Source organism: Chiloscyllium plagiosum, unplaced genomic scaffold, assembly GCF_037043375.1.
Source record: "Chiloscyllium plagiosum isolate Xiang-an unplaced genomic scaffold, Cpla_swu_hap1 HiC_scaffold_26, whole genome shotgun sequence".
Taxonomy (NCBI): Eukaryota; Metazoa; Chordata; class Chondrichthyes; order Orectolobiformes; family Hemiscylliidae; genus Chiloscyllium; species Chiloscyllium plagiosum.
This window is the reverse complement of record NW_028270164.1, coordinates 49,712,826-49,730,658: the sequence shown is the minus strand read 5'-3', so window position 1 is coordinate 49,730,658 and position 17,833 is coordinate 49,712,826. Positions and strand designations below refer to the sequence as shown.

General features: G+C 42.5%; 1 protein-coding gene across 2 annotated transcripts in view; it reads right to left on the bottom strand.

Moving 5' to 3' along the window:
* The window catches only part of tmem9 (transmembrane protein 9), a 98,158-nt gene that overhangs the window by 34,863 nt on the left and 45,462 nt on the right, over positions 1-17,833 (bottom strand). For both annotated transcript variants that reach the window (XM_043717021.2, XM_043717020.2), the window contains exons 3-4: positions 7,420-7,528; positions 5,423-5,554 (exon numbers count right to left, since the gene is read on the bottom strand). In XM_043717021.2, coding sequence (XP_043572956.1) covers positions 5,423-5,554; positions 7,420-7,503 — 216 coding nt within the window. In that variant the 5' untranslated portion in view covers positions 7,504-7,528. The remainder of the gene's footprint in view (positions 1-5,422; positions 5,555-7,419; positions 7,529-17,833) is intronic.

Genomic DNA, 17,833 nt, shown 5'->3' with positions numbered 1-17,833 from the left:
TCCAGAATTCTCAAAGCCACTCACGAAAACTCTAAAGCAAAATTCTAACTATGGCCTTCACTATCAAACATACAAAATACAAAATGCACATTAAGCTTCATAAAATCACAGAACCCTTAGTGTTGAGGCAGGCTATTAAGCCCATAGAATCCACACCAACCCTCTGAACAGCATCCTATCCAGACGCACTGCCCTAGCCCTACAACACTGCTAACCCACTTAGCCTGCACATTCCTTGAGACTATGGGCACTTTTGCATGGCCAATCCACCTAACCTGCACATCACGGAACTGGAAACCAGAACACCTGCAGGAAACCCACACAGACATAGGAAGAATGCATGAACTCCACACAGACATCACCAGAGGGTAGAAATGAAGTTGAGGCAGCAGTGCTAAACACTGTACCACTTTTATAAGTTAAATCAATGGTTCAAAGTCCTAACACTTGCCATTTATCAGCCCAAGTCTGGAAGCTGTCCAGAACTTGCTGCATATGAATAAAGGCTTCACTGTATCTGAGAACTACAAATGCGGATGGAAGTGCTGATCAGATGGGGCAATATGCTGAAAGGTGGCAGATGGAATTTAATTAAATGCGAGGTGCTACATTTTGGGAAAGCAAATCTTAGCGGGACTTATACACTTCAAAGATAACCTGGAATGCAGGTTCATAGCTCCTTGAAAGTGGAGTCGCAGGTAGATAGGATAGTGAAGAAGGCGTTTGGTATGCTTTCCTTTATTGGTCAGAGTATTGAGTACAGGAGTTGGGAGGTCATGTTGCGAGTGTAGAGGGCACTGGTTAGGCCACTGTTGGAATATTGTGTACAATTATATCCTTCCTATCGGAAGGGTGTTCTGAAGCTTGAGAGGGTTCAGAAAAGATTTACAAGGATGTTGCCAAGGTTGGAGAATTTGAGCTATAGAGAGGGACTGTTTTCTCTGGAGCATAGGAGGCTGAGGGGGTGACCTTATAGAGGTTTATAAAATCATAAATACACAGTTTTTTTCCCTGAGGTGGAGGAGTCCAGAACTAGAGGGCATAGGTTTAGGGTGATAAGGAAAAGATATAAAAGAGACGTAAGGGGAAATGTTTTCATGCAGAGGGTGGTACATGTATGGAATGAGCTGCCAGAGGAAGTGGTGGAGGCTGGTATAATGGCAACATTTAAAAGGCATCTGGATGGGTATAGGAATAGGAAGGGTTTGATGGGATATGGGCCATGTGGGACTAGATTGGGTTGGGATATCTGGTCGGCACGGACGGGTTGGACTAAAGAGTACATCTCTATGACTCTATATTGTGCATTTGGCTGGGGGTGGGGTGGGGTGGGGAGGAGTGGAGGAGACAGGAGGAGGTGGAGGAGGAGGAGAGATGGTCACGGATGAAACAGCTGAAAACGTTGGGCCTTGGACACTGCTTGAGGAACTCTTGTAGAAAGAGATGTCCCAGGATGAAAGATGAATAACCTCCAACAACTATCTTCCTTTGGTGTAAGCACGACTCCAACCACTGGAGAGTTTTCCTCCTGATTTGCTCGGATTCCAGCTCCATGATACCACATTCCGAAAAATGCTTTCTTGATGTCAAGGGCAATTGTTTTCACCTAATCTCTGGAATTCAGCTCTTTTGCCTACATTTGGAAGATGTTTTAGTGAGGTCAGGGGCTGAGTGATCCTGGCAGAACCCAAACTGAGTGTCAATGAGAAGGTTATTAAGGAGGAAGCAGCACTTGGCAGCACAGTTGAAAACCCATTCCCTCACTCTGCAAAGCCAGACCAGTAGGAACTAATTGACTAAAGTTGGATTTTCCCTCCTTACTGTGGACAGGACATACCTGGGCAATTTTGCACATTGCTGGGTAGATCCCAGTGTTATAGATGCACTGGAATAGTTTCGTGCAGCTAATCCTTTTTATATGGTACTGTTGCCGAATCTAGTCCGACTCATAGCTTCTGAGGTATCCAGTGCCTTCAGCTAATTCTTTACATCAAATCAAATGAATCAAATTGGTTAAAGAGTGACATTGGTAATGCTGGGGATCATCCATTCAGCACCTCTGGATGAAGATGGTTGCAAATGCTTCATCCTTGGTTTTTTTCTGTAGTGAAGTGCTCTGTCCCCCAACATTATGAATGTGGATAGTTATGGGGCCTCCTGCTCCTGTTAGTGGTTTAACTTTCCAATACCATTCACAGCTGGATATCATCAGATTGCAGAGTTTATACTGATCCATTTATTATGGAATCATTTACTCCAGTCTATTGCCATACTGCTTCTGCTGTTTGACATGCTAGTGGTTCTGTGTTGTAGCTTTACCAGATGGACACTTCAATTTCAGGTACGTTCAGTGCTGTTCTTGGCGATCTTCACTCAATTAGGGCTGATCACCTGGCTGATGGTAGGGGTAGAGGATGTGCCAAGCTGTGAGATTACAGATGGTTGGAGAACACAGTCCTGCTGCTGCTCATGACCCACAGGGCATCATGGATATTTTCTGGAATTGCTCGATCTGTTCAAAACCTATTCCATTTAGCACAGTGGCAATGTCACACATGATGGAGGGTATCCTCAATGGAAGGAGGGCACTTCATCTTCACAAGTACTGTGTTTTTGCAAACGGTGACACAGTGATATGCCACTGGACTGGTTAGTAATCCACAGCGCCAGATTAATGCCCTGGGGACGAGCTGTCAAATCCTACCATAGTAGTGGTGGAACATAAATTTAGTTAATAAATCAGAAACAAAACTGGCTTCAGTGATGGTGAGTCTTTTTGGGAAGGAAATCTGTCTCTCTTACTTGGTCTGGTTTGATGTGATTCCAAACCCACAGTACGTGGTTGACTCTTCACTGTCCTCCAAAAGGTCTAATAAGTCACTCAGTTCATGGGCAATTAGGGGATGCATGACAAATTCTAGCCTTGCAGTGACACCCACATCACAGAAAAAAAAGTAAAAACTCCTCCTAGTAGTGTCATGGGCAGATGCATCTCGGACAGGTAGATTGGGGAGGATGAGGTCAAACATATTTTTCCTTTTTGTTGGTGTCTTCACCATGAGCTGACCCAGTCTAGTATCTATGTCCTTTTGGACTCGACTAATTTGGTGGTTAGTGATGCTGCTGAGCACCTCTTGGTGAAGGGCATTGAAGTCGCCCCAGACAGAATGCATTCTATATCCTTGCCATACTCAAATGCTTTTTTCCCAAATTGGTGTTTAACATAGAGGAGTATGGATTCACCTGCTGAGGGGTCTGGGAGGTGGGCATCAGAAAGGAGGTTTCCCTGCCAATATGTGAACCAATGTTCATGGGGTCCAGAGTCAATGCTGAGGACTCCCAGGACAACTCTCTCCTGACTGTATACCACCGTGCCACCACTTCTGCTGAATCTGTCTTGTGGGTGAGGCAGCAGATAAGCAGGGATTATGATGGTGGTGTCTGTGACATAGCCTGTAAGGTAAAATTCTGTGATGACAATTATATCAGACTCTTCCTTAAAATCAGTATATCAGCTCTCCCAATTCTGGTACAAGCCCTTAGATGTTAATAAGTAGGTCACTGCAAATTGATAGGGCTGGGTTTGTTATTGTCGAGTGGCAATGCTAGTGCCAGGTGTTCTGCGCAGTTCCATTCCTTTTCATAGACTTCTTAGCAGTTTGATACAATTGAGTGGCTTGCTCAGCCATTTAAGAGTAAACACTTGGAGGAGAATCTGGAAACACAAATGTCAGACCAGATAAGGATGTCAGATGTCTTTCGATGAAGGACTTTAATGACTCCAGCAATGCCAATGATACCTCATAAGCATTCCAGTTCACTTAACCACCTGATGAACAAACTGGAATGCACAAGGAGGTCAGGATGGCATATGACCTGCGGGGAAACCTGCAGGAGGTGGTATTCCTTTGACATTGCTGATCTCAGCTTTCTTAGTGGCAGGGGTGAGTGGGATTCTTTTTCTTTCCTCACTACTATTGGATGTTTTCGAGCAACATTTCTAGTGGAAAGTCAATAACGTGACCGAATCTTTACCATCGAGTAATCCATGCTTCTGCCAGTTGTATTACAACTAACACAATATCACGTCTTTCCCTTATTTCCTTACGGTTCTGACGAGTGGGAAGTGATTAGCCCTGCAAAATACTTTTCTACTGTGATCATGCTCAGGGACTTGGTAAAGTAATCTCAAATTCTATGAAAAGCAAATCTGTACTTTCTAGTAGGATCTACCAGACAAGGAGTGTAAAAATGTCTGATTTGTTATTCTCAGCCTGGAGGCACTGAGACTATTAACAATTCTGTAACTGCTTACCTAGTCAATTGAGTACAAGCCATGAATCAAACATGAGGCCTATTTAGGTTCTACAGTACATTACTCACGAAGCTAATCAAGTCGTATACAGATTTCCAAATCAACAAGCCAAACCTAAAGCCCACAGCAATACATCAAGACTTTTGAAAGATATCGTAATATTTTCTCTTCTTTTGACTTCGAACCTCAGAAGTTGCCTGAGATAGTGAAGCATAACATTACATTGCAAAGTACAGTACTGAGTAACGACCATTACATTGGAGAGTGCTGTATTGAGCAATTAATGATGACATTTCAACAGAGAATGAGACAGCAATTAATGATAATAGTACATTGCAAAGCCAATGTGTGCACATTCTTATCCAGAGTGTAATCTCTGGAGATTAGTTCTAGCTGTATTCTCAGTGTGATGTCTCTACACTCTCAAATCCCTTTCCAAGTATCTCTTCTCCTATTCAATTCCTTTCACTTTTACTTATAATGTGCAAGTACTTGGTTACTACAATGCATTTTTTTTTGCTACATGGCCAGACAAGTGGATTGTTGATCTATTAAGTGATTATCAATAAAACTTAGGAACAAAAGTTTCCAAAACGCTGATAGCTCTGGACAGAGCTCATCCATCCCACATTGTTAGAATATACCTCTCATGAGCAGCCAACTTTTGGTTTGGTACTTTAAGTCAAGACCATGTTTGATATGAATTTTTGCACACCTTCTTAAGTAGAATTCCTATTTATTGAAGGAACATTGAATAATAAACATGATCATAAGCAGTGACATCATCTGTAACAGTTTGAAAACCAGTGGGAAACAACGAAGAACAACATGAAAGAGAACTAAAAGAAAAAAATCTCATTCTATGTTAAAAAGTTCATTAACTGCTATTAAATGCAGAGTATAAAATTAACCTGTGTTCACAAATTAATGATGACATTTCAACAGAGAGTGAGACAGCAATTAATGATAATAGTACATTGCAAAGCCATATAAAAAGTTCTCACATTTGGCACTGATCAATCACGTAAAGGTGAATGATTCGCAGGCTTGTAGGTACCTCCCACTTATTGTAAAAACCCACCTGGAATTATAATTCACTTTCCATACCTCAGTGTCTTCCTCATTGTGCAGAGGTTGAATATATGAATCCGGTTTTCGGATAAGTGGATCCACTATCATCAGGAATGCCATATACACCAGTAGAGCTCCAACAACAGTAAGGTAAATGATGATTGTTACCTGTCAAATCAAGATTTACAAAGAATAAATGTATCTTCAGTTTTTCATAAATCAACAACTCCATATTTGCTTTTGTTTCCATTACATCTTATGATACAAATTGCTTTCTTTAAATAACAAATATTACACAATATTTTCAGCATTAGTTTCCATTTTGTTGGCCCTGTGACCACTCTGGATCTTTCATAAACAAAAACATTATTCAGAATGAAGATAGTAGTGTTTTGGAGTACTATTCGTCTATATCAGATATGGTTGACTGTATATATGATTCCCAATACTAATGAACTGGGTGTGACCAAGCTGCAATGGCCGAGTTAGCTTAAATTCCTCCTTCCCATTTTCACTAACCAAAACAAAACCAGGGGTGGCACAGTGGTTAGCATTGTTGCTTCACAGCACCAGGTACTCCGCTTCGGGTGACTGTCTGTATGGAGTGTGCACAAAACCCTTGTGACTGCATGGGTTTCCTCCGGGCACTCTGGTTTCTTAGACAGTCCAAAGATGTGCAGGTTGGGTGGATTAGCCATGGGAAATGCAGGGTAACAGGACTCGGATAGGATGGGGGAGTTGGGTCGGAGTGGATGCTCTTCGGATGGTTGGTGTGGACTTGTTGGGCCGAACGGCTTGCTATCAGACAGTAAGGACTCTATGATGATTCTATGAAGGACTGCGACAGAATTCGGAGACTATTATCCTTCAAACTAAGAACTGCCAAATTAAACCGTAAGGAATTGTTTTTGTTTTTATGTAGCAAGTTTGATGAGCTGAAACATGTTGCCCAAAATTAAATTGTATTTTTCAATTCAGAGTAGTAGTCATATAGATATACAGCATGGAAATAGACCCTTCTGTCCAACTCGTTCATGCTGACCTTCATCTAAACCGATACAAACTATTTGCTAGCACTTGGCCCATAGCCCTCTAAACCCTGCCTATACATAAACCATCCAGATGCCTTTTAAATGTTGCAATTGTACCAGCCTCCGCCACTTCCCCTGTCAGCTCATTCCATGCATGCACCACCCTCTGTATGAAAACATTGCCCCTTTGGTCCCTTTTATATCGTTCTGTTCTCATCCTAAACCTATGCCCATTAGTTCTGAACCCCCCACCCAGGTAAAAGACCTTGTCTATTTATCCTATCTATGCCCCTCATAATTTTGTAAACCTCTAAGGTCAGCCCTCAGCCTCTGACACTTCAGGGAAACCAGCCCCAGCCTGTTCAGCCTCTCCCTATAGCTCAAATCCTCCAACCCTGGCAACATCCTTGTAAATCTTTTCTGAACCCTTTCAAGTTTCACAACATCCTTCCAATAGGAAGGAGACCAGAGTTGCATGCAATATTCCAAAGTGGCCTAATCAATGCCCTATACAGCCGCAACATTACCTCCCAACTCTGAAACTCAATACTCAGAACAATAAAGGAAAGCATACCAAACGCCTTCTTCACTATCCTATCTACCTGCGACTCCACTTTCAAGGAACTATGAACCTGCACTCCCAAGGTCTCTTTGTTCAGCAACGCTCCCTAGGACCTTACCATTAAGTGTATAAGTTCTGTTCTGATTTGCTTTTCCAAAATGCAGCAACTCACATTTATCTAAACTGAACTCCATCTACCATTCCTCAGCCCATCAACTGGTAGCATGGATAGAATAGGCCAAATTCCCTCTCTCTATGATGTACAATTCTAAGCATGAAATAGGAATATGAAATAAATCCAAAGCAGTGTTTACAAATCAACTGCAGGACTCCACTAAACGGGTCATTTAGATGAATAATCTTGGTAATAGCGCTTCATCATGGGGCTTGGAGTTGGGGAAGCTGAATTATCAGAGGTAATGAAGAAGGTTTATTTGTACCTTGATCGTAGTGGTGCTTCTTTCTTCGTATTTACACTCACACAGCAAACAGTAAGCCTCCACATCTCTGCCCGGCACTGGCATAGGTTCCACAACATGTAGGCAATTACTGAAAATGCAAAACAGCCCCTTACTGAATGAACAGGACTTTCAAAAAATGTACAACTTTTAACACATATTTGGTTTTTACAACCTTTCTTTCAACTGCAGCAGCAGTTCTTTTCTCAAGTGGAAATATTTCTGACTGTGACACAACCTAAACATAATTGGCACTTTGGAATGTTTACGAACTTTTCAGTAATGTTTAAATCATGAGTGTATTTCTGCTACCAGGAGTTGCAGGAGTTTTGGGATTGGGGTAGAGTAAAGGAATAAAATTACAATGTATCCAACACTATCGTTCAAAACATATCTAGATGCAAATGAGACATGTAACAAACAGATGAATAAAAAGAAAAACTCTGATTTTTCAAAAGCAGGCGGTGACTGTCGTCTCCAGTGCCGATCTTCCTCTGTTTGTAGATCTCCCTGGGTCGTCTTTGGTCTTCTAATATAAAGATGTTTCATATGAAAAAGGTACCTCTGACAGAGAGTGTGGTAAAGAGCAGTCTTTCAATGGCAGTCAGTACTCTTTCTGGCCAACTGTCCAAAATACCTGCATTTTTTACATCCCAAACATCAGATTCACTCATTGGTTCAAGTTGCTAAACAGAAAAATTAAAATTTGATTAGGTTTTAGTACCTTTGGTTAAATTCGAACTGCTGTGAAAACAACTCAAGTATCTAGGTTACTGCCAAATGTTACATCTTCCAATTTTCCAGCACACTCTATGACAGCTAAATCAGTCACATTACAGGTACTTGCTAGCTTCACTCTCTCTCAAAGATACAGTACACGCCTTCAACTTCATAACAGCCTCCCCCAATGAAAAAAAATGAACCATCATAATGAAAAGATGGCTTTTTTCCTAATTCTTAACCCTATTACTAGGAAATACATAGGACATTGACTTAAGTTCATATTAACTTCTGTACACGTACACGTACACACACAGACACAGTATCTGTTCAATTTTATCTATACTTTATCCATTAAATCCACAATAATGCATCTGCTATCACATTCTTATGACTCACAACATGTACGATTTGTAAATTCTTTAACATAACACTCCAACAAAATCTCATTCACGTCTTTAAATCGTTCCAAGAATGTAGGAGGATTGTGATCAGTGTACACAACTGTCTCAGACACATTGTTCATGACATAAACATTAAAATGTTGTAAGGCCAGTACCAAAATCAATAATTCCTTTTTGACTGTACAGTATTTTCTCTTTGAAAAGTTACTTTGAAAGGTAACCAACTGGCAGTTCAATTCCACCATTATCTTCCTGTAGCAGTACAGTTCCAAATCCTATGTTGCGAGCATTGATTGCAACTTTGAAGGGTTTCAAAAGGTTTGGTGTAGCTAAAACTGGTGCGGTGGTTAACACTGTTTCTAAATTGTCAAATGCCTCCTGGCATTATTCCGTCCACAAAGTTTGTGTTCTTCTTCAGCAAATCTATTAGCGGTGCCACTATGTTGCTGAAGTTTCGGGACAAACCTCTGGTAGAATCCTTTATTCCTGATGAAGGGCTTTTGCCCGAAACGCCGATTTCGAAGCACCTTGGATGCTGCCTGAACTGCTGTGCTCTTCCAGCACCACTAATCCAGACTCTGGTAGAATCTACCTAGTCCCAAAAATCGAAGCACCTCTTTCTTCGAGGTTGGTCATGGAAATTCCTCCAAGGCCTTCTCTTTGCGTTCCTTGGGGTCAACCTTCCATGTCCGATGGTGAAAGTGAGGACTGCAGATGGTGGAGATTAAAGTCGAGAGTGTGGTGCTCGAAAGGCACAGCAGGTCAGGCTGCATCCAAGGGGCAGGAGAATCGTCGCTTCGGGCAAAAGCCCCCGACACAGTTTGTTAACCCAGCCACAGCTCTGTTCATGAGTCTTTGGAATGTGGCTGGTGCATTCTTATTCCAAAGGGTATCACTTTGAATTGATACAGCCCAGTTGGGGCTACAAATCCAGAAATTTCTTTCACTTTTTCCGAAATAGGTACCTGCCAATAACCACACAGCAAGTCCTATTTTGTGGTGTAACTGGCTTGTCCAACTTTCTCTATGCAGTCCTCCGATCTCAGTATTGGATAGGAGTCAGATTTTGTTACGGCCTTGACCTTCCAATAATCCACACAAAATCGTTGACTCCTGTCAGGTTTGGGAACTAACACGACCAGTGAACTCCACTCGCTCAGACTCTGTTCAATGATATCGTCGTTGAGCATCGCATCCACTTCCTTCTGGACCTGTCTGGCTTTGAAAGGATTCAGCCTGTCAGGGTGTTGTTTATCGAAAAGCATTCCTCACGTCTACCTCATGCACAATACTATTAGTAAGCCCCCCCCCCCCAACCAAATCTTATTCCTGCATATGTCCTTATACTGCTGCAACGAACCTTTCAACTGTGTTCTTTGCTCCTGACACAAATAGTTCACTAACCTATCCCACTCCTCAAGGATTTCCTCACTGTTTGACGTATTTGAGGCATATCAAACTTCACAACATCTGGATTTGATTCCTCACTCTGCAGGGCAGTAACTACCACCTGATTCTCCAGTTCCTTCTCTCTATTATAACATGGTTTCAATATATTTACATGACATACACGATACAGTTTTTTCCCTATCTGGCATCTTTACCAGATAGTTTACTTGACTCAACTTTTTCTCAATTTGATAGGGACCACTAAACCTGGCTTTGATCTCCTAGGATTGGTAACAATACTAATGTGTCATTCCCATGGGAAAATGTCTGAATTTCAGTTTCTAATCTGCCACTGCTTTATTCTATGCTGTGCTCTCTTCAGGTGCTGTTTAGCTAACTCACCTACCCAATTTAATCTCTCCTTCACCTCCGATATATAATCCAAGTGTGAGATCACCAACTTTGGTCCCTGTCAATTTCTTTTTAAACTAATTTCAAAGGGCCTCTATGTCTGAATATTAACCTAAAGGGAGTAAATGGAGTAGATTTGTTTGGAGCATCTCTAATGGTAAACAACACAATCATTAGGGTAATTCTGACAAGATGTTCTTAACATGGTCTTCAGAGTGTGATACCACCTTTGTCAAGTGCCATGGGATTCAGGATGATACGCACTGGATTTAAAGTGCTGTATGCCTAAGCTATCCATAACTTGCTTAAATAGCCTAGCAGGAAAATTAGACTCTTGGTCTGATTGAATCTCTCTGCGTAGCCCATACCATGTGAAGAAAGCTTTCAACTCCTCTACCACCCTTTTTGCCTTTAATACTCTGTAATGGAGTTGCCTCCGGAAATCTGGTAGACACATCCATTATAGTTAGCAAATACTGGTTCCCACTTTTAGTTTTTGGGAGGAGACCTATCAATCATAACGCACATGAAAGGTTCTTCGAATGCGGGAATTGGCAACAAAGGTGCTGGTTTTATTACTGCCTGTGGCTTATCTACATTTGGCATGATGGCAAAAGTTAACTACATCCTTGAGCATTCCAGGCCAATAGAAATGCTTTTGTGTCTTAGTCTGAGTCTTCTGTACACATAGCTGACCTCCTACAGGTAGTTCGTGTGCTATCCATAACACTTCCTGTCTTTATGCTACTGGCAACACAATCTGGTCCACTCCTGCCCATTTCTCCTCTGCACTAACCTGCCGTGGTCTCCATATTCATCTTAGGATTCTAGCTTTAAGATAATAACCCTCAGGAATATTCTCTGCTTCATTCTTTGCGTATGCATCAACATATGTATCTTTATTGCTTTGTCTTTCTGTTCTAAGTCCTTTATCCTTTCAGGACCAAACACTTCTGCCCGACCCTCTGAGTGTTCAGGTTTTCCCTGCACCATTACGTCAAACAGGGTGTCCTCAACTCCTTAATTTTTCTCTTTAGTTTTTGCTTCGTGCTGTGACTGATGACAGTGGGATCTTGTTACTACAGGGATGGGGAAAATTCCAGAGTATTTTTCTTTTAACTCCTCAGTGCCTGGTTTTCCATGGGCTTCTCCACAACAATGGGATGCACTCCCACCTTGGATCCTGCTAAATCGTTCCCAAGAACAAACTGTATTCCTGGAACTGACACACTGTCAATCTCAGTGCCCCATCAAACTCATCTCTGCATACCTCGACACGGTCCTGTCCCCCTTAGTCCAAGAAGTCCCCACCTACGTTCGGGACACCACCCACGCCCTCCACCTCCTCCATGATTTTCGCTTCCCCGGTCCCCAACGCCTTATCTTCACCATGGACATCCAGACCCTGTACACCTCCATCCCCCATCACGAAGGACTCAAAGCCCTCCGCTTCTTCCTTTCCCGCCGCACCAACCAGTACCCTTCCAATGACACCCTCCTTTAACTGACTGAACTGGTCCTCACCCTGAACAACTTCTCTTTCCAATCCTCCCACTTCCTCCAAACCAAAGGAGTAGCCATGGGCACCTGCATGGGCCCCCGCTATGCCTGCCTCTTCGTAGGATATGTGGAACAGTCCATCTTCCGCAGCTACACTGGCACCACCCCAACCTTTTCCTCTGCTACATTGATGACTGTATCGGCGCTGCCTCGTGCTCCCACCAGGAAGCTGAACAGTTCATCCACTTTACCAACACCTTCCACCCGACCTCAAATTCACCTGGACAGTCTCAGACTCCTCCCTCCCCTTCCTAGACCTTTCCATTTCTATCTCGGGCGACCGAATCAACACGGACATTTACTATAAACCGACCGATTCCCACAGCTACCTAGACTACACCTCCTCCCACCCTACCCCTTGTAAAAACGCCATCCCATATTCCCAATTCCTTCATCTCCGCCGCATCTGCTCCCAGGAGGACCAGTTCCAATACCGTACAACCCAGATGGCCTCCTTCTTCAAAGACCGCAATTTCCCCCCAGACGTGGTCGATGATGCCCTCCACCGCATCTCTTTCACTTCCCGCTCCTCCGACCTTGAGCCCCGCCCCTCCAACCGCCACCAGGACAGAACCCCACTGGTCCTCACCTACCACCCCACTAACCTCCATGTACAGCGCATCATCCGCCGTCATTTCCGCAACCTCCAAACGGACCCCACCATCAGGGATATATTTCCCTCCCCTCCCCTATCAGCGTTCCGAAAAGACCACTCCCTTCGTGACTCCCTCGTCAGGTCCACCCCCCCCCCACCCCCCCCCAACCCAACCTCCACTCCCGGCACCTTCCCCTGCGACCGCAAGAAATGCAAAACTTGCGCCCACACCTCCCCCCTTACTTCCCTCCAAGGTCCCAAGGGATACTTCCATATCCGCCACAAATTCACCTGCACCTCCACACACATCTTTTATTGCATCCGCTGCACCCGATGTGGCCTCCTCTATATTGGGGAGACAGGCCGCCTACTTGCGGAATGGTTCAGAGAACACCTCTGGGACACCCGGACCAACCAACCCAACCACTCTGTGGCTCAACACTTCAACTCCCCTTCCCACTCCAAGGACATGCAGGTCCTTGGACTCCTCCATCGCCAGACCATAGCAACACGACGGTTGGAGGAAGAGCGCCTTATCTTCTGCCTAGGAACCCTCCAACCACAAGGAATGAACTCAGATTTCTCCAGTTTCCTCATTTCCCCTCCCCCCACCTCGTCTCAGTCAAATCCCTCGAACTCAGTACCGCCTTCCTAACCTGCAATCTTCTTCCTGACCTCTCCGTCCCGACCCCACTCCGGCCTATCACCCTCACCTTGACCTCCTTCCATCTATCGCATTTCCAACGCCCCTCCCCCAAGTTCCTCCTCCCTACCTTTTATCTTAGCCTGCTGGGCACACTTTCCTCATTCCTGAAGGGCTTATGCCCGAAACGTCGATTCTCCTGTTCCTTGGATGCTGCCTGACCTGCTGCGCTTTTCCAGCAACACATTTTCAGCTCTGATCTCCAGCATCTGCACACTGTCAATCATGCCTACTGTTACTTCCCCAGCCTCGAGTTGGAACTCCAACCTGATCTTACACAGGGGAATTCTAAATTTCTGTCCATCTATCTCAAATTACCACACTCTCGGGTAACAGATCAGAAAGAGTGCAAATATGTTCATCTCTTAGTATTACAGATTGGTCAGATCTTGTATCTCTCAAAATTATAACTTCTTTCCCTTCTCCCCCTGTTCTTTCCGAGTAAACTTTACACATAGAGGCGAATTCTTTATAGAGATCAGGCACTAACTCCATACCCAGCCCGTGCCTAGGCTGTGCACTCCCCTGCAGCTCCTTGGGGTTTCCTTTATTACTTTCACTAATGCCACTGGCTTAGCTTCTTTTACCACATCTTTTCATACAGTGCCTTTCTTTAACAACCAGCACTATGACTTTACTCGTCCCACTTTAACCCAGTGGGAACTCCAGAGGCCCTTCACCTCCTTTCCACCCTCTTGGGATTCCTTGTTAACCTATGCTAAACAATTACCAGTGTTCTCTACTCTTTGTTTCGTAGTGTAGGATTTCCCCTTCTCCCAATTTCTATCCCTCACATGATGATGGAAGCTAAACTTTGCCTTATGCACATTCATCTCCATCTCTGCTGCTCTTCTCACTTCTTGAACTTTCTGTTCATCCACATGGATTCTTATCATCTCCGGAAGTGAGTTTTAAACTCTTCCAGCAGAATAATCTCTCTGAGCCTCATAGGTCTTATCTATCTTTAAGGATCACACTCATCTATCAAAATGACTATGTTTAATTCTTTCAAACTCAACATAAGTCTGACCTGGTTCCTTCTTTATGGTTCTGAACTGCTGTCTATATACTTCTGGGTACCAATTCATAAGCTCTCAAAATAGCCTGTTTGACCTCTTCAAAATCTCTTGACCCCTCATCTGAAAGCATGGAAAATACCTCACGAGCTCTGCCTACCAGGTTAGTCTGAACTACCATTACCCACAAGTGCTTGGAGCACTCCATCTGACTAGCCGTTTTTCAAATGAAATAAAGAAGGCTTCGACATCTTTCTCATCAAAATATGGCAGTATTTCAACAGTATACACCACTACCTTCTCTCTTCATCTCCATCCTGTTGACCTAGCTGACTAATTCACAACTTCTCACTTTCTCCATTTCTCTTTCTTTTCTCGCTTTTTCCCTCTCCTTTTCTTCTCGCTCTCTTTGCTCAGCTAAGAACCTTTTCTCTCTTTTTTGTTTTTCCTCTCTTTGTTCCGTCTTTCTCGTTCCTTCTCCCTTTCTTTTTCTTCATATCTTTGTTCGGTCTCTCTTTCGGTTTCTCGCTCCCTTTATCTTCTAACTCCATTTTCCTCAATTGTCATTGAAGTTTTTCTAACACTACTGCATGTGTCTGTTTCTCTGACATAACTAAGTGTTTGAGTAACTCCCTTGCAACTTTGGCTTTACTTTTGTCCTTGGTTAAACCCAATTCTGACCTCTTTGCTTATTCTAAAAGTATGATCTTTTCTTTCTAAACTTTCTTGGCAAATTTTGGAATCATTTTCAAACCGCAGAACCTCTTTAGCAATCTTAAGAGCCGTTTCTCTCACTTTTAATTTAACCAACCACAAGTAATCAAAATTAAATTGTCTCACCTACATTTTATTTAAAGATCTAGGACATTAACCGGCAAGTGTTTAAATCTGTTGGGACGTTTCGTACCCAAATCTGTATAGATCTGTCCAAATCTCAAACTGGATCTGTCTAAACCTGTCGAAGTCACGGACCCGAGCCCCCAGACTGTTACGACACGGTGGTAAACCCTTCTGCTAATTAACCCAAATACACAGAAAAGCTCATCTTGCCTTGTAATGTGTTAAAGTATGAGTGACACTGAACTACTTAAATTCCAATATTTAAAGAAAAAAAGACAATTTTATTCTTTAACTCTAAAATGAACATGAAACATAACTATTTATAAATCTAAGCCTCCTTACTTTTAAAAGTTTGTTATCTGCTTCCCACTCTATAATAATATACTGATCCAATAAAGCCCATATTAAATTTACAGCAACTCAATTTTCAAAAGCAGACAGTGGCTGTCATCTCCGGTGTCGATCTCTCTGGGTCGTCTTCTGTCTTCTGCTGCAAAGATGTTTCCCATGAAAAAGGTACCTTTGACAGAGAGTGTGATGAAGACCAGTCTTTCATTGACATTCGGTAAGCTTTCTGGCTAACTATCCAAAATGCCTGCTTTTTTTATATACCCAAAAAATTGGAATGACTCATTGACTCAATGCTGTTAAAACAATAAAAATTAAATTCAATTGGGCTTTAGGATCTTGGGGCATAATTTAAACTGATTGTTTTTTTTCACAGCAGTTCGAATTTAACCAAAGTATCTAGTTTACAGCCAAATGTTACATCTTTCAATATTCCAGCACTCTCTGTGACTGCTAGTCAGTCATATATCAGATGCTTGCCAGCTTTCACTCTCTCAAAGACACAGTACATGTCTTCAACTTCATAACATCTGGGAAATAGCATAATATCACATTTAACTTTCTAAGCAACTTTATTATTTAATCTGATTACTGGAGGATCAACTTTTGAACGCTCAATTTCTGATACATTCTTGAATTGGTCATTTTCCTTTTCACACTGTGAATCCAGTCCTCTCCTGACTATTCCCCCATATTGTTTTAGCATACTAACATTAAACTCTTGTTGATACTTTTGCCATGCGCCTAAAAACATACAGGAACAGAAGGTGGCCTTTCAGCCAATCAAGTCTATTCCACCATTCAACAAGATCATGACTAACATGATAATCCTCAACTCGACTCGCCTGTATTTTTCCATATAACCCTCAAGACCCTTATTAAACACTTGTCTATCTCAGTCTCGAATAAATGAAGTCCCAGCCTCGATAACCCTCTGCAGTCAGGAATTCCACAGATTCATTACCTTCTTCTCATTCAAGTCATTATTGTATACATTAATAATTGTGGCCCAGCACTGAACCCTGCGGCACACCACTAGTTACAGGTGAGCATCCTGAAAATCTTTATTTTTAAAAGATTCTGCTGGGTGAGAGTATCCAGACTAAAGGAAAAGTAGAAAGGCAATAATTTTCTGCATCAAAATCTCAGGACAAATATGACAGGCTCAGGTCCTGACAATGCAGGCAACCCAAAAATAAAGTACTAACATTAAAGTTGCTACAATGTGTACACCCAGCAACAATGCCAGGAAATCAACAAAGAAAACCCTGGGAAATACAGAAACGTGATGATAGATTGACAGATTATAGTGGCCCAACAGGTCTCAAATGCAGACCATGAAGGGTCAAAGCCCTTGCCCGATACCTTTGCACACTGTACAAGATCAAAACAGATCTGCACAACACAAGTCTTTTTTAGAACCAAACATTTAGACAATCAGAATGGAATTTAACACATCATGACATAATTGAAAGATGAAGGTTCTCAAGTTGAGCTCTTCTCAGACACATCAGTCTAAGACCAGGCATATTCAACAAGTCACAAACTACTCTTGCATACCACCTAGTGGTTGCTAACAGCGTTTACTGGAGCCAGTTACAACATAAGAAAAATAATGCATGAACCAATGACAATTCTCTCAATTAATAATCGTTTTTCTTGGACTTCAGAACAATCAATCAGATACAACTGAGTGGCACTTAATTGGGCATTTAAGAATGAATCACATTGCTGTGGGTCTGGAATCACATGCATGCCAGACCAGCTAAGTACACATCTGAAATTGATGTGCAGCCCTACTTGTTGATGTGGACCCCAAGACGAACAGCATTATTAATACAGGAGCAGTCGCAAATAAGTTGCAATCAACTTTCTCAGGATTAGTTTGTATAAAATTAAAATACACTGACTGGGCATTTTTCAGTATGCTGCCTGCTTCTCTTTAAATGATAGTCTAAACTTTAACGTCTTTTGGTACAATGTTTCCCACAGAAACTCCCCTTAGAGAGCCCTTTAAGATAGAGAACCACTTGCTTTCATTCTAGTTCAATGGGTTCCCAAGTGGCTCAAATGTGTGATCTACATGAATAAGCACTACCCATCAGGTGGTCAGTCTATCTCAATTGACTGGATGGTTGGTTTGTAAAATGGTGAGATGCCAACACGTACATTCAATTCTCATCACCGGTTGAGGTTATGGTGAAGCACTCTCCTTCTCAACCTTTCCCCTTGCTTGAAGGCGTCCTTCAGGTTAAATGCCTCCCTCTACTGAGAGAGCAGCCCTATTGTCCGGTAAGACTGTGGTGAAGCAAGTGTAAACAATTTGTTTGGAGGTTTGCATGTTCCTTTCAGGGATTTCAACATCACATCTGCTTGTTCACAATAAAGTCTCTCCATGTGAATAAATCTT